Source organism: Numenius arquata, chromosome 2 (assembly GCF_964106895.1).
Source record: "Numenius arquata chromosome 2, bNumArq3.hap1.1, whole genome shotgun sequence".
Taxonomy (NCBI): Eukaryota; Metazoa; Chordata; class Aves; order Charadriiformes; family Scolopacidae; genus Numenius; species Numenius arquata.
The window spans coordinates 88504568-88530424 of record NC_133577.1 but is presented as its reverse complement, the minus strand read 5'-3'; the positions used below and the strand labels follow the sequence as shown (position 1 = coordinate 88530424).

At 37.5% G+C, this 25857-nt stretch overlaps 1 protein-coding gene across 1 annotated transcript in view; it reads left to right on the top strand.

The window, feature by feature from the left end:
• ACSS3 (acyl-CoA synthetase short chain family member 3) overlaps positions 1-25857 on the top strand; it is a 91209-nt gene that overhangs the window by 45915 nt on the left and 19437 nt on the right. Inside the window, exons 9-10 of the mRNA XM_074168486.1 lie at positions 6031-6134; positions 23977-24072. Of these exons, the coding sequence (XP_074024587.1) occupies positions 6031-6134; positions 23977-24072 (200 nt within the window). The remainder of the gene's footprint in view (positions 1-6030; positions 6135-23976; positions 24073-25857) is intronic.

Below are 25857 nucleotides of genomic sequence, written 5' to 3'. Positions count from 1 at the left end.
TGAGAAACTCCCATTTTCTGTCTCATAACACAGGAACAAGAGGATTTGAAATTAAAGTAGCAAATTCAAAACTGTTAGAACAAAATACTTTTTTCATGTAATTGATCTCACACATGCTGCTAGAGAATATATGATTAAGACAACAGAATTTAGGACCACTGAAGTACATTATGCAGTTCTGCCTGCTACCCCCTACTCTGTACTGCTGTAGATCTTGTATGGCCATTCCTGTTGGAGTCCTGAGCTTTGTTCATGAAGAGCCTTTGTGGCGCTCCCCTTCACCCACACTACCAGGAGGAGCTGAGCTGCAGTTGTGTTCTGTGTCTCTCTGACTGTCACCCAAATCTCCAGTGCTTGGATCCTCATGACCAAGGTAAAATCTATTCAGGGAGGAAAACAAACACATCAATGGATAAAAATCAGAAATATTTTTTAAAATAAAAATATTATTTATTTATTTTGCATGTTTAGGTGTCGGCAGTCTCTAGGTCCATTAAGAATTAGTAAGAGTTCTTTATTTCCAGTTTATGTTAAGAAGTGCAAATGAACCTGCCTCACTGTCTTTTCAGGAAAAAAAGAAAAAAGCTTATTTAACATGATGCAGATAGAGTTTTTCATTGCCAGAAAAAAACCTGGTGTATGCATGCCAGAATTAAAAACACTTCTGTGATCTTTTAATCTGAAAATTTTCCAGATTATTACCCACATGAATAGTTCTGCTTTTGAGAAATAGTTTGGAGATGTGGTTTCTTTGTGGTTGGAGTGACACAGAAGTGTACATGCTGTATTGAACAATTTAGATTGTGTCAGGGCCATTAGGGACCTTGATCTGTCCCCTAAATCAGGTGATACTTCAAGTCCACTCTTCTAGACTCTTGAATAGGGCCTAAAAGCTTGATTGCACTGAATTTTATGTTAGGAATATAGGTTTTCAGAACAAGAGTTTAGGACATATTTATTTAACAGAGAAGTTTTAAGATCTTTCTTCCCCATTAACTGCATTGCAGTGATAGATGATTGCAGTAACAGGTACATTAACGTGCTTTGAAGTTTTAAGTGGACTGTTAAAAAATTGTTCAGAATGGGACATTTTATAACCATAGCCATCTCTGTCTTGTTATATTGTTTGATAGGGGAAAATAATTCCATAGTCCTTATGCTTTGTTAGGCTTGTGGCACTTTGCTCTGATACTCTTTGTGATGGTTTCGTGCTGTAAATTTGCCAAAGAGCTAATCCCTCTCTTTCTCACACCATAAGGTTGTTCTTGAGCCTGCAGATTATTAAATATGATTATTAAAGCTGGCAATTCAGAAAAGAGGAATTTTACTTTTGACTCAGGGGATAACATGATTAAAAGGTCCCTTCCAACCCAAACTATTCCATGATATCTTAACTTCTTCGTCAACTCTTTGAAGTTCTTGGTGTTTTAATAGCCCTGTTTTTTAAAACAGGGATGCTTAACAGAATTTTTCATCAGTTTATAATGTTATTGAATTCATAAACTGGATTTTTACATCATAGCTGAAATGTTGTGTTTAACATGCCTAATTACAGAACATTCCATACCATGCAAATTGAGCAGTGCTTAACAGGAGTGCCCTCATGTGAAAATGAGTCTTAAAAAACTTTTCTTAAAATATATATTTGTGGGTTTTACTTATACAATATTTTGTTCTCTTCTATTATAAACTTTTATCCATGTTATTGCTTCCAGTTAGCTATTAACTGTAATTATCAGCAATGGCTTGGGCCCTACAATAAAAAGCGTTTAGGTGTAAGATATTGATTGGGGTCACGCTCATTATAGTCATTATCTTCTAATGTGGGAGATGTGCTCAGAAAGTAGCTTATCAAAATGATGTTGTATATTTATGAGTACAGAAAACTATGCTTATTTGATGTGAAAGCTGCTTATACATTTGACTCCCTGCCTTCTGTTCCAAGAAAGAAGCCACTCCAAGCTATCTCGGGGTGTCAGAAAGGAGGGGTGGCCAAAATGCGGTTCTGAAATTAACAAAGTTGAATTATTCCATCTTGAAGTTCAAATTCAACGTGGTAATGTTTTTCAAGATCTTCTGCCTTCCATAAGTCTGTAACTAGATGTGCAGTAAGTTGATTTTCCTATATCAAAGTTATTATTATGGCTACCTCTATGATTGCTAATTAGTTAGAAGAGACTTAACTGAGTAGTAGAATTACTGAAAAGAAAATTGGTTCTGTTTTACCTCAAACCAGGACAACTTAGTTCACAGATAAATATAACAACCTGAGAATGGTCTTACCTGGTGCACGAGTCCCTGCCTTGGTAATTAGTTCCCAATATCTTTTGCTTGTGGAAGTTTATTTTCCTATATTCTAACTATAGATCTGTAAATGTATCAATGTATCTAAGACAATAAACCTTTTTTTTTTTTTTTATGTCTAGGACAAGTGTCACTCTGAAAAACTGCTCAGTTTTAGGGCACATGGCTTATTGTGCTTCATGATGTTTCATCCCATGTTTTACTTACATTGTCTCTAGATGCATCTTTACTCTGCATTCTCTTGCCTTGCGTCTACACAGCAAGTAGGTCACTAGTCCTTACACTGTGAGAGGTTGCCTTTTATGCTAGCGGGATGTACCTATCCTCTGGGGAGGAATGGAGTGTGAATATTCAAAGTATGCTTTTTGGTTTGGGCAGCCACGTTATGGGCTGTCTGTGGTCTCTAGGGGAAAGGTCAATCTCTAGGTTCCCTCTAAAGAGGTATTCCCAGTTCTATGGTTAGACAGGCTGATCTGTGCATTTCTCTCTCTCATTTCTGACACTCTTGAGTTACTCGCTCTGATTTTTCTCAATTTCCTAAATTGCTTTCTGGATTTCATCTACATGGAAAGATGAATCTTGTAATTTTTTTTTCTAAATTACATGCCTCTGAAATGAAAATTGTTTCATACCCACCATACCTAAGAATTCTCTCTTTTTTGCAGCCATGAGTCTGCAGGTTTTACAAATTCAATGCAGTTTGTGTCCATTGCTGAAAGACAGGAGTCAAGTCCTTTGTTCAGCAGATGTCTTCGTTCATAATGGACTGTATGAAGACATGAAGTAAAACAAAATGTCACTGACATTGATCTGGCTGTGGTAAAGTGTGCTGCAATCCTAACAAGAGGACATTTTTGAGAAGTGTTTTTAATCCCAGGGTCTGATCTTGGGCCACGTGAAACTCCATTCCTATCTTAATTAGGTATTCTGTCATCTCAGAAGCCTTGAGGATTGATGCAGTACTTGGTAGAGATTCTCTGCAGTTTCTCTTGGCATGACAGGCTGTTTATGAAATGTTTAGTCACTTCTATTGTGAGTTTATCTGTAAAGTTTCACTCAAAGAAAGAAAGAGGTTATTTGCTAGTAAACAGAGTTCTTCTGATGTGGAGGCTCAGTCTGTGTTTGCCTCTTATCTTTCCTGTCTTCCCATAACTCTTTGAGGTTTTAAATTGCGTCTCTGGGTAAAATGAAAGTGGTGGTGGTCATATGCAAAGTAGAGAGGATTTGGGAGAGGGAAGGCATGATACCACCCTGTGCAGATACTACAGAACGGAAGCAAGTTCTTTGGTCTGTAGTGATAAGGTATGTGCGTGGCAGCTCTGCATTCAGAATTTCCATCATACCTCATGGCAGGATTGCACCTGGTGGTTACAAATAGGCATTGATGTGGCTGAAGCATTTCAGATGGCTACACCAGCCTTCTGGGGAAGGAGGTGCAGTTTTCCATTGTGATTTATCTGTAAAATGAAACCAGAGATGTTATGTCTTAAATTTCCCTGTGGTCTAGCTTTTATTTCCCAGTTAGATGATTTCTGTTTCAAAATCTTGCTTAAGCAGGAACATCTTTAAGTGTGCAGAAAAATAAGAATGTCTAAAACTTTGAGACATTCCTGATTCCCTTTTTTCTGAGATGCAGAAACAACCCTTCCAAGTTATAATGTAACAACTTAATAGCAGTGTCTTTTGCTGTTTTTAAACAGTAACTTAACAAAGTCTCTATACTGTAGCTTAGTCATGTGTTAGTGTTGCTTTAGGGCCTTGGATTTTTGTTCATTTTGGTTTTCATTTTGTTTTTGCTATGTAAAAAATAAACGTTACCCTTTTAAGTCTCTTAAAGGTAAATTACTTTCCAAAGTTTCCTCTTCTTCTTTGTGGACTATAGAAGAAGCCTAGAAAACTAGTTCAGCATATTTTTTGGATAAAGTAAGATAAATACCATACATTGCTGTTAATAGAAACCATGCTGTCACCACACAGACTATAAAACTAGGCATGTACTAATGACAAAGTTCATCTGAGTATAGTTGGCCGTTCATTTTCATCTGTACATCATGAACCTGAATTAAAAGATTGCTTATTTGTTTGTTGGAGGTGTGGGGGCAAGATCATAAATGATTCTTCTCTTTAGTATCTTATTAGTTAACTGTGTCTGGCCAGTATCATAAGTATGCCTGACTTTAGAATAGAATAGACATGGCTTGACTCGACTCTTTCAGTTGGAAGGAACCTACAATGGTCTTCTAGTCCAACTGCCTGACCACTTCAGGGCTGACCAAAGGTTAAAGCATGTTGTTAAGGGCATTTTCCAAATGCTTCTTAAATGTTGACAGGCTTGGGGCATTGAGCACCTCTCTAGGAAGCCTGTTCCAGTGTCTGATCTCCCTCTTGGTAAAAAATTGCTTCCTAATGTCCAATACAAACATCCCCTGGTGCAGCTTTGAACCATTCCCATGTGTCCTGTCACTGGATCCCAGGGAGAAGAGATCAGCACCTCCCTCTCCACTTCCCCTCCTTGGGAAGCTGTAGAGACCAATGAGGTCACCCCTTAGCCTCCTCATAGGACATTCCTTCCAGTCTTTTCACCAACTTTGTTGGTGCATTCAAAGACCTTCACATCTGTCTTAAATTGTGGGGCCCAGAACTGCACACAGTACTCAAGATGAGGCTGCACCATGTGCAATTTAACAGGGTTTTAAATTGCTCATTAGGAAATAAGTGCAAAAAAATCTGCTATGACATGAAAAAAGTTACTGTGCAAGTGTTAAGAGAGATCAAAACCTTAGCAGCATGCAGCAACGGTAATGTCTAGCTTCTGAGTACCAGTAGTCATATTTAAGAACGCTGCCATTGCCATAGAGGACCTTATCATTCTAAACAGGGCATGAAGTGAATTTGCAATGCTTAATGAAGGACAATAAAGTGTGACTAAACCTCTGATAAAAGATTCTGAAGTTAAAGCCTGTGTGTGGGCTTACTTCCCAGTTATACAGCAGTACCTAATTTAGTGGTACAAACATGCAGATCACATCTGTCAGGACTGTGAGGTGTAGCATCTCTTCTCTGCCAAAGTTGGCTGTGTGATGTCCAGTCAAATGAGCTGAGATCTAGTACTGTGATCAGGGACCCAAGGCTGCTGAACGTTGTTCTGATTGGTGTTACCTAGTAGGATTATGTTTTTTTAATTTATGTATATGTAGCCTGCCTCTCCACAGGTAAGTGGCCAAAACTCATTTCCAAACACCTATAAAAAGATGACAGTTCAAAAAAATACAAAAATCTGTTTAAATGGAACATTATTAACTGAGAGTTATGCTACAGGTATTTCCTTCTAGTTCTGTTTATTTCTTTACTAAGTTTTCTGATGTCTCTTTCTGACCCTTATTTGCTATTTCATTCTTATGTTTTGCTTAATGGATATCTACCTAGTTCCTGTGTACAGAGCATGCTATTATTTTTACTTTCATTGACAATTGCTTTCCTCTGGTCTCCCAAGGTCTTTGCATTCAGCAAATAAAGCTTCTTTTACATGATGTATGAAGTAACATAACTTAATATTGCTAAGATTCTAATTGTTACTTAGTAGGAAGGAGCATACAAAGAGTAAGAGTCCTGTGTCCCTTTTCCTCTTTATCTGGAATACCAACCAGAGGTATTTGTTGAATTTGTTATCTTGTTTTCCTTTCCCCATCCAGATCAAGATATATACTTTTCTATTTTTATTTAAAGGTTCAGAACGTTATTTGTAGCTGGTGAGCACTGTGATGTGGACACGCTAGAATGGTCAAAAAAGGTCTTCAAGGTACCTGTCTTGGACCACTGGTGGCAAACTGGTGAGTGTTTTAAAATACACTTTGTAAAGTACAAAGAGTTATTTTCAGACTTGTTTCCTGAGTCACGTAGAACTGGTTTCTTTTTCCATGAACATTGAAATAGGGAAGACTAAGTGTGAAAATAAAAATTCAAGAAGGAAGACTGTTTTGTGGAAGTGGTCTGAAAAATTACTTCAAGATATATTTAAAACACAGCATTCTTAATAGCTCTGTAGAAAAAAAAAAAAAAGGTATTTTCTGATGCCTGTGTTTAAAAAAAAAAATAGAAAAAAAAATTTTGCATCAGTATTTTTTCCAGGCAGCTCATACATAAAAATACATTATATTGTTTGCATATGAGACTATTTTGTGACAGAAAGTTTAGTATTTAGGGAAGCTTTCGGGTTTAAGTTATGTTTTTTGCACATATATTTTGTGTAATTAAAAACAAACAATCTGCAGCACAGAGTAGACTCCTTGGTCTTTAGTATTGTTCTTTATGGATCTCAGCCAACTTCTATTGATCATTTTGGAATGTCTCCAATTTATTTCACTGCAGGAGGATTAGATACTTAGACTCCAATGAAAGAATCAGAGTACCGATCTATGTGTAACTTTGCAAAAATCCCAGTTGGATTCTGGATTAAGGCTTGATCAAATGTATCTCCTTATAACTATGGATTAATATATTTTTAAATTTCACTATTACAAGATCAGATTCGGATTTTGCTTCTTACATACATTATTGCTATTTAAGCTAAGAAAGTGTGTTACAAAAGCTCCCTCCTCCTCTCCCTCCCTCTCTTCCTTCCAGTAACGCCTTTTCTATTTTCTGTGCATCATTGTTTTGAGATGTGTATTTTCTCTGGTCTGTCTCTCTATGGAGAAAAACGTTTTGATTCCACCATGATGGGTTAGATAGCAGATATATAAGATTAGAATAAAAAGTGGAAAACCCTTTAGTTCATCTATAATATATGCTATGTAGTGAAATCAGTTGAGGAGGTTTAAAATGCATAATTTTTATTAAAAAAGCCCCAAAGTCTTGGATAAATACTGAGAAAGTACTGGAAGATAGTATTGCCATTTTTTATTTAATCTTGATTTAATCTGCTAATTAATTGATAAATATGAGGGACAAGACCTATATTTTGCTCACTTCTCTGATCATAATGTCTGTAGGCAAGAACAGGCCTTGGTAATGAGCAATTAACTGAAAAAGGCTAAAGGATCAAATAATATCTTTGACTACTCACTGAACTGGCAGTAAGCAATATTACTGTATATAATTTTGCTTTTGTTTTTATCTATGTCTATATATATGTAATTGCCTGTAGGTTTGTCATATATTTAGTGCAAAGGTTTAATCTTGTTGTGTTCATTCAGATATGTCTCAGATATCAATGAGAGATCTTAAGCAAGCATGTGGATGTAATTGTTCTTAAAGTGTGTAGAGGTAAGACTGTGTTTGAGAGACTTCAAAAAAGACCACGAGCTCAGCTCATAGTACAGTATGTTTCTTGATTTTTATATTCACAGCATGCTCTTAAATTAAATTGTAGCAGGACTTAATGAGCTAGGGCCATTTCAAATACAGTGTTTGAGAGCATTTAATAATTTGATTAGAGTGAAGACTCATTTTTAGTTGCAAGTGATTTTTGTAGAAATGTGTGCTGTTGGATGTAAGCAAAACATTCCATCTGAAGGAAAAAAGCACAGAATAAAAAACCCTAATCACTTCTAGCAGGAAGAGGTTGAGACAATTTGCTATTTTATGTAGAGCTACTGAGTTTTTAAAATGGATTTTTTTAATAACAAAATTCAATTTGAAATAACAAAACTATTGTATTTTATGAATTACGTTTTTTGTAATGAAATTGCAGCTGTAGTTATAAATTGCTGTTTTGTTTTGCCCGAGATGGAAAGCTTCTGACTTACTTCTAGATATGAAGACTTTTGACCTTTGATAATCTGGCAAACTGTTACTTATTCCCCAATTTGATATTTGTCTGCATTCTTCCAGAACAAGAGCGTTGCAAAACTGTGAGAGATGTTGGCATCTTAATTTTACTTGAATACTGTAGATCTTACTAATGCGCTCATGTCTTAGTTGTTGGCTCTTTCAACTGAGGCTAAAGCAGATGATGGAGGAGGGCAGTCCAGTATCTGGGTAATTAGTTTCTTATATGAATGGTGTAATTTCTATTCCCTTGTTTATGACTAAGGAAAGGAGGGAAAAGATCAGCTTTGAAGAGATGAGAAGTGACTGAGTCATTATTTGGAGATGGAAATGAATATGAGTGAAGGGAAACAAAAGGCTGACAAACAAAAGTATTATAAAATAAAAAGGGAGTGTAGACCACTTGCTTCTTCAGGTTTAGTAATGTATCTTCAAAGCTCTTGACCCCTTTGCCTTATATTGAAACTAGAAATAAATGAGTATGGACAAAGAAATGTTCTTTCATTTAGTCTTTGGAAGATTTGGGAAGTATATGAAATCACTGAGTTAAAACAGTACTTTGAAAGAGAAGAAAGCTTTCATTAGGACACTTTGAAGCAGCTACACCTGGAAAGCCTGATTGATTTGTGTCAATACGCCTTCATCGATAACACTTATTTTAAGTGTTAAATTTTTTGTTACAAGTATAATAAGCCCATCTTACAAGCTGTGAAATGTATGTCACAGGATCAATGAGCGGCAAGTAGGATCTCAGGCAGTAAGGACTGATAAGCACTTGCTGTTTTCTTCGGAGACGTGGCAACGGATAAAAGAATGGTACTTTCAGATCGTGTGCTCATCTGTACGTGGAGAGAGGATAGTCTTGTTTTGGATTTGTGCGGGTGTTTAGTTTCTGCTTATTTATACAAAATGACATATAAATAGCAATTTTCATTTTCAGAGTAATTGTGCAAATGCAAGAAAATTAATTCTTTTAACACCCCTGTGAAGGAAGTAAAGTTATTCCAGTCTTGCAGACATTAAATTGAGAAAGACAAGTATCTTGCCTCAAGCTATCCAGGAAGCCATTGCAAATTCAGTTTTAGAAAACAGGACTTTTTTGCTCAGAGATAAATTTTATTGTCATATTTACATAAGTTTTGTGATATTTTGTCTGAAAGGGAACAGGAAGGTGCATTTTGGATGTTGTTCTGTCTCTATGTGTAGTTTTGCTTTAAGGAAATGATACAGTAGCTCTATTTCAGTATTCCAGGTAAGTACATTACAGGGCACCTTGCCAAAGCTATTTGAAATAGCCTAAACAGTGCTTGGCTTGTACTTGCTGTGTTGCATCCTTGGGAGATGCCTCAATACACAAGGAAATGTGATTTTGGGTTACCTTGGTTTTGGAGCTAGCTTTGAATTCTAGAAGAAAAAAAGGGTAACAGCCATGAGGATGTGATGATCTCTGGAAGCAGGAAGGCTCTAAAAGCTTGTGTTAAACATCCTCAGCTGCTTTCATGTTAACTATTTGGTATTTTGTAGTAAAAAGAAATAAAATTAAATTCTACCACATTATTTTTGACATTTAAAAAAAGTTATGAAGTCAGATTTCCATTTCTTCTTAACAAGTATAGGATGTAAAGAGTTTTTTTTCTCTTGATATTTTTTAATAAAAACATTTTGAGACTCTGTCTTTGAAGATGTATAGGAAAATTCAGATGAAACAGAACTGAAACTGAAAATTCAGTGATAAAATTTGACATGCATAAAATCTCAGTCAAGAGGCATGTTTCCATACAACTTTTTTAGTCGTGCACTATGTGAATCAAAGTTACAGAGCAAGCAAGTGCAGGAGGTTCAAATTGGAGACATCTGCTGTGTCCTGAGTGTCAGCTCACTATGGCAGGCAGAATTATGAGAAGACTGTGTGTGTTTTCTGTTTTTGTGGAAATAAGCTGCCTTATCCAAGAAGGAACGGGTGTCTGCAGCAAGCATTAGGACATAGATCAAATAGTGCTTGGTACGCTATGGCTGCTGAAAAAAGCTGTAGTATGTGCACATTGGAATGAGATGTTGGATACTGTGAGACATAACATGGTAAAATTTACTGGTAGGAATTCCCCAAGTTCTGTAGCACAGTGAATTAATGTACTGTATCACTTTTAGAATTGTTCTTGTTCCTTCTCTCTTGTTCTCTAAAACATGGTAATATTTTTATTAGGACATACTATGGTTACGTGATTCCACATAGGACTAATGGTTATATTAGGACTATACAAACAAAACAACTGTATCGTTTAATTCAGTGTAAAAAATAAATATAATAATTAAGTGTACTCACTGTAATATATTTCAAGGAACTATTTCCTACCACAGTCATGTATGGGGAAGAGTTTATTAATGTGGTCTCCAAGCAGCATGACGTGGTTCCCCGTCTTCAGTTTCCATTGCGTTGTCTTGGCAACATTGTACAGAATCTCCTTCTTGTGCATATCCAGAAAGACGGATTTTGCAACGGAATTCTGTTAGCTAATCTTCCCAGTTTTCCACTACAGAACTGTTACTTAGGTGAATTACCTTGTCAGTCTAGACTTGCATCTCCTCACATTTGACAATTGGATTCCAGACTTTGTTCTTCCATCATCTTTTGCTTTGCTCCATTCAAAACTGTGCAGATCAGTCCAGTGCATTCCTTTAATATGATGCATTCCAGTCCAGTGCATTCCTTTAATATGGTGAAATTTTCAGACCAAGAGGCAGCAGGAAAGGCAAACTAAACAAAGGGTGGCTGTTTAATTTGCAGCAAAAGACTCAATTCTTGGAAATTTTTTTTTGAGTGCCAGAAATTCAGTTCTGGAGTTCTGGAGCCCAAGAATCTGGAGCTGAGATGAAAGAGATGAAACAAATTTCTTCCAAAGTCCAGGCTACTGGTTTAGGTTATCAGGTGGTGCCCCAGTGAAGATGCAGTTCATGCTTTTTAAAGACGTGTGTGTATCCTGTCAAGACTAGGATCACATTTTTTTAGTGGAAACTGATAACCTGCAGAACAGTTCTACAGAAGTGGGAGTTATGCTGCAGAAATTTCTGCAGCTCTGGACACATGAATTAGAGTCAGAGTATAATTTTCTGGATAACTGAACTTAAAATGGGTTTTCATGTAGAGAAAGAGGAGAAAAGTGGTCATTTATCATGTCTCTACCTAGGGGCTTGCATTCTGCCCTTCAAACATATGAATATAAAGATTGTTTCAGCTGTTGCTTGTTGCTTTGTAGTCAGACGTGTATATGTGGACTGCGTGTCATTAGTTACAGTAGCTCGTCATTCCTTGAATGTCATGTTAGGACTTCCAATTCAAATAGGTTTTTCCTTGTCCTTATTGGAGGAGAGAGTGGAGGAAATTTTTTTAGGGTCCACGGTCATTGCTAAGGCAGAGACTGGCCTTTCAGTAGTGTGTGGCTGTGTCATTCTGTACTGTGGCCTTTACCATTAGCTTCAGAGAAAGGAAAAAGAACAGAACTTGTATGCATTTTTTTCTTTGTCTGTCTGGTCAACCTGTGTCAAAATCAAGGAGCTCTTTCCTGACTCGTCCTGATGATTGGCATCTCTCTTGAGGTTGGAGCATTGATAGTTCTTGCAATTTTTATCTTATGGTAATTTAACATAACTTAAAGGAGTGACATGGATTTTAATTAGGATTTGACACCCTTGTTTGCTAATGAGCCAAGTAATTTGGGCTAAATTGCTTTGGAGGAACCAAACTGGTCTCTTATAGCTGTGAAGAGCAGTTGTGTCTCTCTGTTCCAGTATTCCAGTAATGCTACCACTCAGATGTGGAGGAAGAGTGGGGAAACCTGCCCCTCTTCAGCATGGGACATTGGAGCTCTCAATCTGCGTGTACATTCCAGGAGTCTGCTGTAATTGCAGGAACAAAATTTCCTCGGCCTCACTCTCCTTCCAGCCCACCTTTTTTGTTGCTGTTGAAGGTGTTTCATTATGATGTAAACTACTTAGGCCTGTATATGGGGATATTAGAATTATAGAAGTTTCTTAAATGAACCTTTATTTGGAAACATGGTAAAATTGCTTACTTGTGAAAACCTTACCTTGGAGCACCCTTATTCCAGGCAGGTAAAGAGAGTTAAGCGCTGAAGACTGCTGCTGCTCAGAACTGGGTATTTTATTGTTGTAATCCTTGTTAATCTAATGGTAAAATATTGAATCTGTGCTCATGCTAACACAGTTTAGCGTCTCCATCATTCGTGACATGCCACAGTAAAATGGGTGATGTTACTTCCCTGGTTGTGTTGCCCTCTGTAGCATCTTAGAGTCATCTATATTCATCTTCCAATCTTGAATTTTCATGAGTTTTCATAGATTCATAGATTCATAGATTGGTCCAGGCCGGAAGGGACCTCCAAAGGTCATCTAGTCCGACCTCCCCGCAGTCAGCAGGGACACCTCCTACTAGACCAGGTTGCCCAGGGCCTCGTCGAGCTTCACCTTGAATATCTCAAGGGAAGGGGCCTCAACCACCTCCCTGGGCAACCTGTTCCAGTGTTCCACCACCCTCATGGTAAAGAATTTTTTCCTAATATCCAATCTAAATCTCCCCTTCTCCAGCTTAAAACCATTGCCCCTCGTCCTGTCGCTGCAGGCCTTTGTAAACAGACCCTCCCCAGCCTTCCTGTAGGCCCCCCTCAGGTACTGGAAGGCCGCTATGAGGTCTCCCCGGAGCCTCCTTTTCTCCAAGCTAAACAACCCCAGCTCCCTCAGTCTGTCCTCATAGGAGAGGTGCTCCAGCCCCCTGATCATTTTGGTGGCCCTCCTCTGGACCCGCTCCATCAGGTCCATGTCCTTTCTATATTGAGGGCTCCAGACCTGCACACAGTACTGCAGGTGAGGTCTCACCAGAGCAGAGTAAAGTGGCAGAATCACCTCTCTGGATCTGCTGGCAACACTTCTTTTGATGCAGCCCAGGATGTGATTGGCCTTCTGGGCTGCGAGAGCACATTGCCTGCTCATGTCCAGCTTCTCATCCATCAGCACCCCCAAGTCCCTTTCCTCAGGGCTGCTTTCTAATACCTCATCCCCCAGTCTGTATTTATACTGAGGATTGTTTCTTCCCAGGTGCAGAATCCTGCACTTGCTTTTGTTGAACCTCATGAGGTTCATCTGGGCCCACCTCTCCTTTTCTGTGAGGAATCCACGTGAAGAGGATTCTTCTTCAGCAATTTAGGCTCTATCTGCTAAGCGGAGAAATATTTTTTGCAGGAATGTCTTGTTTATTACCCTGTACTGTTTATGTGTGTGTTGGACATGAAAGAATGTGTCTGGATCATATATATATTCTCTGAGGTGTTTTTACTTTGAACGAATCATTATGGCTGCTAGGTTTATTGTGGTCTTAAAGTGCTGTTCACCATCTCCTCCATTTCATGAAGTGTATTTTCTTCTCCAAAAATGTTTCTCTTTTAAAGGTTATTTCAGATGTGCATTTCATGTGGCTTTCAGTTCTCCCATGCATTTTGGGAAATATGTCACGCCGCAAAGGTGATACTGGGTCAGAGATGGCAGGAGTTTTGTGGCTTGAAAAAAAGATGGATGCCTTTCAGTTTTATTTATGGACATGATTACAGTTTGGGCATGGTTAACTCAGTAAGCCCATTAGGGCCTTCTAGTAAAAAAAGAAGCATGAACCCCTGTTTAAATTTCTGGGAAGGTTCTCTTTTCCTCCTGGCTACACTCTTTTCTTCTCACTGGCCAGCACCTCCTCTGTGTTGATACAAATTGAGTATCAGCTGTGCCATTGCCACTCTCCCTCATTTGCACTGACATTTTCTAACTCAGAATTGATAGAAAGCATGTATTAAGCTTTTCTGTTCCCATTTGACTTCAGTTTCTCAGTGCTTATTAATCTTAATCTTTTCTGATTGTCTTCCACTTGCAGCCAGGGACATGCATTAATATGAATGAGGTAGTATAAATGTTTTCCTCCTTTTTAAAATTTCATTGATGTGGTTTAGATGATTGAAAATAAAAGAACTGTAAAGCAGTCTTAAGTTACGGAGCTCAGCCATGAACGATGTTTAGTGTGCACTGAATAGGCAAACAAAGAGGAAGAGGGGAAACCTTTAGGAATGAGTATGTTAAATCAGAATAGTGCAGTCTCATCTGCCTGAAGGAGACAAGCTGTGACAGCACCTCCAGTTTGTATGTGTGTGAAGATGTTACAGGTTGCTGATCTCATTCTTGTCGCATGGCAACTGCTTTTTTTGTTGCTCGGAGAATAAAGTCCTCATTAGTGTGAAGTAGATGATTTTCCTGATGATTTAAGAACAGGAAAGCTAGTAGTAAGCTGGCTGGATCTAGTGTATGGAAGGAATGATTCTTTGAAGGATTTAAAGCTGCCCAGTGAAGGTAGAAAGAGAGAGAACAGGAGTTTCTAAGATTTTAGACCCTGATACAGGAAAAATTTGAATTGAACAGTAGTAATTTTATCTGTCTTTCACATCTTGGGAGTATTACTATGCATACAATATATTAAGATTCCCCAAAGTGATTAAACAGGAAACGGTTAGCACTGAGATGTGTAATTACTTTTTATAATCTCCATTTATTTCTTCGTATTTCATAATGTATCAGTTGTGATGTTACAGTAGGAGGAAAGTAAAAATTGGAAATTCATTTTCAGTCTGAAAATATAAGTCAATTCATCGCCTGACTTAATGCATCTTTAAACATGTCATCTGACATCTTCAAAGTATAACCAAAAAGCTTTCTATTCTCCTCTGATTATCTTGGCTGTCATTTTGCTATAGGCAACTTAGAAGATGTACATTATAGATTACCATTTGGAGGCAAGGGAGCCTGGTACTTACAAAATCAATGCATAAACTTTGCGTACTTTATAACTAGCTTACCAGTTCATGATAAGTGAACTTATTTCCTTCCTTGGTTTTAATATTTGTCATGGCCCAACGACCTTCAACTCAGCTAATTAGAGCCCCTTTACAGTTACATTTTGTAAATTTATTCTGGAGATTTTATTTGGATGTGCTTTGAAATCTTCAGAGAACTTGTGTATATGTATGATACCACAAACACCACAGTCTGTAAATACATTCTGTCTTTGGATAGGATTGTGAAAAGGAGCCTTGGGGGAATTTAATGATTTTGGGATTTGATTTTGTTTTTAAATGAGTGGATTGGATATCGCAATAGAGCTGTTATACAAGAAGTATTTGGCCTGCACAAGTGTAATATGTATTTATGGTAATAGGTGCATTATGATTACAAGTGCTTTGAAGCTTTTAGAAAATACTAAAAGAATTACTGGTTTCTCTTCTGATAAATTCTAAGAATAAGTATGGGAACTCAGTTACAAAAAAATTGGTCTTATTTTGAGGAATAGGCTTCAGATTTCCAAATATCTTTAGCTTATTTTGTGATTTTTTTTTCTTTCCCCCTGTGCTCCTGTACATTCACAAGAAATGAGGGAAACGCTCTGCTTCTGTCCAGTTGTACACAGCTGTTGTTGTATTAATATGTATTAATATGGCTCTACAGTCAGGTTAATACTAACATCATAACTAACATGTATACTAACTAACAGAACTAACAACATACTAACATCATAATTCCTAGTTTGTGCAAAGAAGCTTGAAGCTGTCATTCTCAGTGCTGTATAGGTGTGTTATAATATGGGAATGCTTGCCCATGTATTTAAATATAAATATACTTTAATTAGTGCAACACTAAATATAGTGCAGTATTTCCTTTTAAAGAAATACAGCTGAGGTGGGAGGCATTCATTGATACCACTACGGGTTAGGATCTGATATAAAGTTAAACCAATAGAGTAACGACAGAGGTGAGCTTTCAGAAAGCTATTTGTCGGTAAAGGTCTGTTTCAGAAAAATGTCCTGGCATATGAAAGCACTTAAATGTGTACCTGTGTTGCCTTTGACATTTAAAATGCAAAGTGATCTCCTATACCATGAATTAGACTAAATGGACAAATTGATTGTGGGGGAGGAAATAACTTGTGATACTATTCCTATTTTAAATGAAACATACTGACGTAAATAGCTTGGTGGTGGCAGTGTGTGACTGGGTGTGTGATTTGTGAACAGTCTAAGCTTATGTAAGTGCAAACCACCGGTGAAAGCAGGAGTGGAGCATCTGGAGCGTCCCTCCTTCATCTCTGGCACTGCCTTTGTACCCCTGTTCTTAGGGCAGCCCTACCACGTGTGGCTGCTTGGTGAGCAGAATCAGAGCATTGATGTAGGCAAAAACTAACCTGGCTGAAAGAATAATATTTTTTAAAAAAATTCTGAATCAGTTCAGTCCAGTTCCATGTAAAAAGGGGGGAAAAGGAGGATGGGAGTGTATGGCCAAGGTGTAGAAGGATAACGAGACCACACTTTTTTTTTTTTTACAGTTATCTTCACTGATGTGTATTTAAATGAGCTGAAGTCAACTGTGCAGTGCCCAGTTGTGTGTTTTAATTACAAAATCACCCTTATTATTATGGATAATGAAAATGAATACGGCTGTCACATCATTGTCTCTTTTAGCTATTGATTGTGCTGTCTTCCAGACAATAACCACTTTCTGTGGTCTCTCTAGTGTATGGCCCTGTTGTTGATTGAGCACCCTTGGTGCTACCGTACAATAAAGAATATAGAGAATAAGGAGTGCTTCAAGTGGAAGTGAATACTGAACAGCAAGTAGTCATAACCAGAAAAAAGCCAATTTTTTTGTGCAATATACTGATGCTATTGTACAAATATATCTGTGCTGGAGAGTCTGTTTAATTAACGAGTCATTCTGGTTTCCTTAGTCACCCTTTAAAAAATAGGTTGGTTCATTTCCTATTTATATCTCTTTTCCATGTTTTCTGAGTGAAGTTTCTATATTACAGTTTCTCAGTAGAGACAATTAAGCAGTTTAGAGGTTTTTTAAGGTTCTGTGTACAATTTAACCAAGTGAGAAAGGTCAGCTTTAATTTCACTCAGATGTGAAGGTGAAAACCACTTATTCTTCCATGAAGCTTACAGTTAACTTGTGGAGGTTTTTTTGGTACACTCTGTTTTGTAGAGCACTAGTGGGATGAACAAACACATTTTGCAGCCATCCCACTTCAAGGTAACAGATTGTTCTGGTCTTCTGCCAAATGAATATAATCTAAATTGTAAGCAGCCTGATGGACATGACCATGCTTTAGATGAGATAGTCTCTCTAAATCATATTTGAGCAAGAAAGTCTTAAGAGAAATTCTTTCCAGTTGGTTTAGTGCATATTCTTTACACTAGCTTTACATAAGTTTGTAAGGAGTTGAAAAACTCCATGTAAGACAAGTATGAAATCCTTGATTACAAATCACTCAACTTGCATACTTCACCTAAAATTTGATTCTTCTTATGGGTTTTGCTAAGATAGGCCTCTGCTACTCACTTATCATATTTTGGCATTCTGTATGCACCTGGTATTTATTGTGTTGATGCTGCATGCGCTTAATTCAAAAGAGGAATAAGTTAAGAATGCAGTCAGATGGGGGAAAAACAAATGATAATTACCATCACTGTTCAAGAATTTCTCTGCTGCATCTGTTATTCTCCTCAGAAATAAGGGGTGAAATGAAATACCAAATGATGCATGAAAGAGTTTTTGAAGTTTCACTACTAGCCAGCAAAGCCTTTCAGAGTTTAGGATGACAGATTGTCTTTAATCTAACCTAATTGTGCATAATGTGTGAATTGGATTTAATTTCACACTTGCTTTCTGACAGTTGGTAAAACTGAATCAGGGAATCCTTAAGAATTTATCGTTCTCCAGATTCTTCAGTCATTGTCTCCGTGTGACTCCTCTCATTTTTCTGTTATAATCTGCTGCAGTACCCTGCTAAATATATTAGAAGATGAGAATTTCAGTAAATATAAGCTCTGTCATTAAATTTTACTTCATTTGATGACAGACTTAAGCAAAATGAAGAGGAAATGAGTAAAATGGATGGGGAAGTTCACGCTATAATTATCATAGATCTGAAAAGTAATTTTCACTAACCTTTACCCTCAGAAGGCGGTAAAAATCATGGCATATCAACATATGCTAACAATGTGGGTGCAGCTGTACTGTGGACTTTTGTGGCAGCCTGCCAGCTGACAGCCCAGCATCACACATCATGTTGCACTGGGATTATCCAACCTGCTCTCCTCTGCATCCTGGAATAATAGTGGCCAGGTGTCATCTCCTTGTTTTACTGTTGATGGATAATTAGCATCAGACTGTTTGTAGGTACCTAGCCAGCACTAGTCAGGCGCACTAGTTATTTCTACACATTAATACTACATCATGTCTCATGCCACAACCTGGAGCTGTGCAGAGTGAAGAAAACTTCATGGTAAAATTATACAGTGGGTATTTTTGAGTCCTTGCTGAAGGAGTGGCTGAGCTGTACTGTACAGAGGCTAAAACAATTATCTGAAATCATCTTCCAGGACCGGTAAGCATAAGGCTGAAGTGGTGCTTGCGCTACCAGCCTGCAGCATGGCTATCTAGACAGAATTTGTCAGGGTTAACAGCGCTTTTAAATCACAAGTTGTGAGTGAGGTCACTTACTGCCAGTGGAGTTGGAGACTTAGAAACTTGCTTGGGTTTTAGTGATGAAGAACTGACTGAGAAACTGACTTTGCTCTGCACAGTCATATGCTGAAGGATGAAGGAAATGAGGTCTGTATGAAAACTTGATGACCTGGCCCCTCGCTCTTCAGGACCCTCCCAGTACATGTTATTTCTGGTATGTGTTAGATTGGTTTTATTATAAGGAAGCAGTATAGTATGCTGTGTGAGTGCTGTAATTCATCTGGTACTGTGGTTTTCTGTTCCCAGACACCCAGTAGCTGTTGGCATATTAGAAAGGATGTTGCTGTTACTTTATTGAATTTTTCATTCCAGCCTTTCTGGCATAATTAAAATGACCACTGTGTGGAGAGAGAATGTGCAAAGAGTCTCTTCAGAGCTACATTCTTGCTATGTGGATGAATTTACTATCAGTTGCTGCCTAAGCTTTCTCCCTTCCATAGACACTCCTCTCCATTTTATCAGTGCTGTCTTCTGCTGTAGTAATTCCTTTAATTCCTCTCAATCAAAATGACAGCTTTGCCAGAAGAATGGCTCAAAACAGCACTGCCAGAGTGAGAACTTAATGTATTATATTTATTGCATTCACTAATCTGTTAATGTATGACAACTGCTCCTTTTTCTTCTCTATTTTCTCCGGCTACATGACAAATTCCCATCTCATCTGCATGCTTCCAGTGTCTATCCAGTGTATCCTAAGAAATTCAAAGCAGACAGCCTTACATAACTCACTTGGTACAGCCCAAACTCAAAAATTAATGTCAGAATGCAGTGTATATTCACTAAGTACTTCCTACCAGAAAATACAATATTTTAGCAGTGTGACAGTCTATTATGTTGAAGAACATGAGACATGGTCTAGAAATTATAATGTATCAGGAATATAGGTGGTACAGGACATTTTTCATCTTTAAAGCCCTGAGTTATTTCAGAACTGTTTATTTTGATTGAAATTGACTGTTGACTGTGAATGAGCAAGACAGTTTTGAGCACAGAACTTACTAGCTCTTGCCCGGAATTATTTGGCAGAGCACAGCTTCTGCAAGTGGGCAGGTGGAAGCTTTCTGATGAGTAAAGTCAGGTGTACTTCTACTGACTCCCTTTGCTACTCATAAGAGAGCACACTTCTTGCTTCCGTGTCAGCAGCACCTTTTCTGACGTAAGAATTGCTTTCAGAGGCGCAAATGCAACAAAAATACCTGTATCAGACTATTCATAAACTGTCCAATATAGCTCGATAATATTGAAATAGCTTTAAAATTTTATCTTTCTCTTACATGTAGGACAAAACAAAGAAGGTCACAGCTTTGAATTTCTAGGGCTATTTTTTTACATCAGCCCTTATCCTGAAAGTGAAAACGTAAGGAGGGACTTGGGACACTTTAACAGCTATGATTTTAAGATGGTCTCTCACTAACTTTCTCTTCCAAGTCTCAGTGAAGTGCTTTTCATTATTCTCAGAGGTATGTATATTCATTCCATATAACTCGGAGCAGATGTTGAATGTAGTTACCAGACTAGTTGTAAAACATTGCTCTTCCAGTGTAAAACATTGATTTTCCTAATAGCTGTTTCATTGTGATATTATAAGGTGTTGTGCAAAAAGGAAATTGGTTTTATGATCCAGTTGTCCCGGAAAAGCCTTCAATGGCTGGAGGGAGAGCTAACTTGCTAGTGCAGTGGGTGGATGGTTAGGGCCTAAAGGTTTGCAGAAGGGACTGACTGGAAGACAGATCTGCTGTTCTGTTCCTTGCATTACAAATATGCAAGTTTGTAGAAACTTCAGCGTTGGGAATCTGTCTAGATGCTGTGCATTAATTTCAGAGAATCTGCAACTATAAACAACTGTGTGTCAGGAAAGAGGTTTCTGTTTGTACATTTAGAAACCTGATGTAAGGGGTAGGTGGAATACAATGTCCATTTGACAAGCGTTGTCCTACGTCAAACTGTTGCTGGTTTAACTTTCAGACCTGGGTCTTGCAACCTGCGTATAGTCCCTGACTTGAATTGTAAAGAGACCAATGTTAGTTGAAAACAAAGATTCTTAAGCAGATTTCTTTATTGGAAATACATGAAAGGGCCACACAGTTCTTGTGTTACACATCATTGGTAAGGAAAATTTCTCATCAATACTTACTTTTCTGAACTGTGACGATTTCTTTTCAGCTGGATTTGTAATTGAATTCCACTTCCAAGCCATAGTGTTTCATTCTGTGATAAAAATGCTGTCCTAGAAATGAGTTGTTTTCTGATAGGTTTGGGAAATTGATATTTCAATCCAGCATGCCCCTTGGAAGATATGCAGTGATTTCCCAAGAAATGTACAGCACAAAGATTCATGGTGTCCTTTGATGGTACCACTTCGTGCTTCTACATTGTAAGGGAATCTTCAGCATTCAGGAACTGTTAACCTAACACAGAGAGCAGATGCTTTTGGGATTCCCTCTCTGAATTAATATCTGGTCCAAGCACCAAAACCCCAAATTTTTTCATGTATATAAACAGTCTTATTGACCCAGGGGAACTGAATGTACAGCTTAGAGATCAGAGCATTGGGTAAATATGATAATGATGTATCCATGGGTAACAGAGAAGACAATAGAAGAAATAGCAGCAATTATAAAGACCTATTCACAAAGTTTTGGAACTTGTAATTCTTGTTTAGAATAAATGGACTTTCATACGGTCTTGTTCACTGTTGTCCAAAAAAATGGGACAAATACAGACAAATTAGTATGATGAAGTTTCCCTTCTAGTTTATATTGTTTTAATTAGCAGTCTATCAGAGGCAAGCAGATCCAGACTTATTTTCAGAAATTTCAGATTCTCCCTCTCCCTTTGATTAGAAATGTTTGTCAGTTCCCAGTTCATGAAAATCTTTGTGGTACATCAGGTTAACAGTGATGCTGTGTTCCCTACCTCTCAGCAGCAAACTAGTCACTCTGTTTTGGCGACAGGAGAATACCTTTCTCACCTGATCTGTTACAGTATGGTTTTTAGCTCTTGCCATGCAATTTGTAAAGCAAGATGTACTCTGTGCTATGACTTCTTTTCCTCCTAATGCAGTCAAAAAAGAAACTGTCCTATTCACCGTCTTTTCCAATTCACTGTTCTCTAAGAAAAATACTATTTTTCATTCCGTTCTGAGGAAAAGAGGAAAAAAGTTTTCAGTATAGATACTGTGGAGAAAACGAAGCCCCCAAAACTGTTGAATAAATTGAGTTTCTCTTCCTGTACCTTTCAGCGTGATCACGAATGAGGTTGTTAGGTCATTTTGATATTGTGTCACCCGTGTAATTGTAGGTTAGGTGTTCTGCTTTTTGGAAGAAAAGATCAGGATGTGTGATTGTGAGGGGCATGTGTATTATATAAAAGAAGGAACAGGGAAAGATGGGGAAACAGCTATGCAAACTTTTTAGCCTGTCTTTATTAGCACCAAGGGCTGATAATTCTCATTCTTTGTCTCAAAGCTGGAGTTATGCCCTAGCTTACCTATGCTATGTTAATGCTTGTTTTCTGCTACTTATTAACACCTAATGTAAACCCACCACAAGTTTCAATAATTTTGTTCTTGTTCTTGCTTCTTTTAGCACTTCAATAGTCGTTTAACAACTTCTGAAGTGGCAGATGAATACTATAAAAGCTGAGAAAATCACAGCAAAAACAACTGTAATTTTCTAATGCAAGAAAACTGAAAATAGTTTTGACCCTACTGATGACATGAATATAGAGATGAAGACAACCCTACTTTGTTGTGCTGACACTTGGGGGTGGTGTGGACTACAAATTCCAGGCCATGTGACCTGAGACTTGGGACCTCCAGAATGATAAACCCATGTATTTTAAAGTAATAGTCTCATACTGTGTTCCTGCTAGTATTTAAAACCACCTACACTTTGTTTTCTGTGACTCAGAGTTACAGCAGCATTTAAAAGTAATTTCTATGATTTTTTTTCTTAGAGGGAAAGAGAGAGGAGCAACTGGTCTTTTTTTCAAATTTAAACTCTCTGTTGTATGACTTGGTAGTTTTTATTCCTCTTCTATGATAACAACTTTTGTAGTATAAAAATATTACATGAAATTGAGCTTTCTTAAGAAAAAGAGGAGGGTGGGAAGGGAGGAATTTCTAGCTGCCTAACTGTGGAGATAATTTGGAAGACATAGACGTTACAGGGGATATTTGTGCTGTCTCATTTGGAAGCTCTGAACAAGTTATTTCATGTTGGCACTTCAGCGGGGATTCCAGATTTGCCGTCCGTGGGCTCCGTGCAGGGAGCAAAGGCACACAGTGTCAGTGTTCAATTTATCTGTTGACAATTAGAATATCTTCCTAAAATTCAAAAACCAAGAGACATTTGTCTTCTCACATCTCTACTGTCGCCACCCCCGCCCCCTCCCATCCCCCAAAGAAACCCACTCCAGAATGCAGTGGTTAGTAAAACTTTAATGTTTGTAGGCGGAGGAGGAGAAAAAGTATGGATTATGATCACAAAATCTTGCAGCAGTTTGATTCCTATTTCTCAGATTGCTGCTTTTGAGTTTATTTTGGTAACGCTGAAAATTTAAGTCTGACTTTTCTAACTTGTTTCTTATTGAGACTTTTCGCAACCTGAACTAGTTTTCACCAATAAATACTATTGAGATCTCCAGGATTATAAAAGAGGTATTCCTGACTTCATTGTTTACAGAAATTTTTGTTAGGCACTACGTCTCCTCTGATCTTCATGACCAATACTGTCGTGGAGAAGATTTGGCATTTATTCACCGTCCAAACCTTGAATGTCTACCACCAAAACAGAATAACAGAAACTTTGATATTGCCTCACAGGGATAAGATAATCAAGAATGGATTTTTTTTTTTTTTTTTTCTGTAATTCATTCTCCCCAAGGATATTGCCATGTGAAATAAACCTTGAAGTATGTCTGCCCTACTCTGTATTTGTGTCATGGCTTCGCTATAGGCAGTTTCTTACTGGCATGGTGTAACCTTATACCCATAGCATAATAAACTACAGGTGTAATGCAGAGAGTGTTTACTTCTCACTGTCTTCTGTGGAACGGAAAAAGTTCCATTTTGAAGAACGCAAATTTCTGTAATGAACTTACATTCATTAGATAATACATAAATGTCCCGAATGCTAAATTTTCCATTGCTTGTCTGGAATTTTTATTTTATTTTATTATTTTGATGTGCTGAGCTGGAAGCAAAATTTAGAACCAATAAATACTTAATGACACTAAGAAGGATCTTAACTGATGATATTTGGGTTCTCTTTACAGAATCTGGTTCTGCAATTACTGCTTCCTGTATTGGTTTGGGGAACTCTACAACACCTCCACCTGGACAGGCAGGAAAACCAGTGCCAGGATACAATGGTAAGACTTTGCTAAACATGCTACTAGAAAAAGATATTGCTTGTAGTCCTGAGTAAGTGCTCTTTAGTTTTCATATACCTCATAGGAAAGCAAATTACAGTCTTATTAACACATTTTCCTCCTTCCTGTAACAGGAAGCTGGTTTTTGTGTGTTGTGGAATGTGATTGTGAATAAGAAATTCAGAGTTATGTTCCAGAGAATTGATCCACTACTCCTGTCTTTGATATATGCAATGTAGAAGTATGTGCTAGTCCTTTCATATAATAAAGATATGAATGAAATACTGTGCTTTAAGGCTTTATCTTCAGTTCTTATTTCCAGCTGGGAGAAATGGTAGGTTATGGACCAACATTAAAAGGATGAACACTCATTGTTTTGAAAGTATTTGCATGCAGAGGGTGTCTCCAAAGGATTAAGAATGCAAAAATATTTTCGTACCTGGGAAGCCCTGATTTTTACACAGTTTTCAAGAATTACTTGATGTCTGAAAAAAAATTACATTAAAGATCAAACCATCTTCAGGAAAAGTTCTCACATCATTGGGCAGAAAGAGCTAAACTGTTTTTTCTTCTAATACATACAAGCATAAGTGAATGTTAAAGAAAATAAACATTTTCAGCAGATCTGGCTTTTGGCATTTACAGTTATGGCATGAAGACAAACAATAGCTTAAAAACAACATTAAAACAAAGCCATGAAGTTTGTTCAGAGTTGTAATAAATAGGGAAGAGTGGAAGAATGTCATTGCACCACACATGATATCAGATGATAGTCAGGTCTAGAAAACAGTATAAGTAGCAAGAATATAAGAATTTCCTATGAATTTTTTTGAACATTGGGCCTAGCGTAAGTAAAGAATTTAATCAGATAGAATGAAGGAAATGTCTTTAGCATGCCTTAAAAGGGAAACATAAAATGAGCACTAAAATTCACTAAAGACTTATGAAAGAACTTTACCTCTTTCAGTCTCTGGTTTAAGGCCAATGATGTCCTGTAATGCAGCCATTCATAAAATAGTGGATCTTGAAATTGCTCTGTACTGGCAGCTGTCTTTCTGTCACCCGCTTCTGTTTTGATGTTGTTTTGCTGCTGTTACTATATTAATTAGAAGAGATCCTTATGCCACTTAGAAGCTAGATTCTGTATTTTTAGATTACACGTGCAACTGTTAATGGTTTTGGATATTCCTAAAGTTATGTTGTATTTGTGCTGCGATATAAATAGAAAGTTACAAAATCTACTTTTTTTTTTTAAACACAGCCAAATTCGTTCCTGTCACAGTATTGCTAAAATAAACTGCTTTCTTTGCTGCTTTTTTAGAATACAAAGAATAAAACCAGTATTTAGCTATGATATCAAAGTGCAGTGGCACAAATTGCATTTAAAAGTGAATCAAGATACCATATTAATTTCTAACTCTGCTTTAAATAAAACATTATATTGTGCTTTCCCTTTGATCTACTTGAACTCTTTCCAGGTAATTTCATTGTATTGTTTTCAAACTGAAGCAAGTCTCGGGTTTTGAAGAGTTCAGTCAGTCCTCCAGTAATTCAGGAGTGAGCAATATGTCTCCCTTCCCAAAAGTTTTGTTCATTGAAATACAGTGCTTGCTAGGAGGAGAATGAATGCTAGAATTGCTGTCTTGATAAAATAGTTACAATGAACTGATTAGATTTTACTTCAGTATAATAAAAATAGGAAAAAATTGGAGAGAAAGCTTTGAAAGCTATATGTGAGTGGGTCGTCTTCATGGTGCTCTGGGCCTAAATTCTCCAAATCTAACC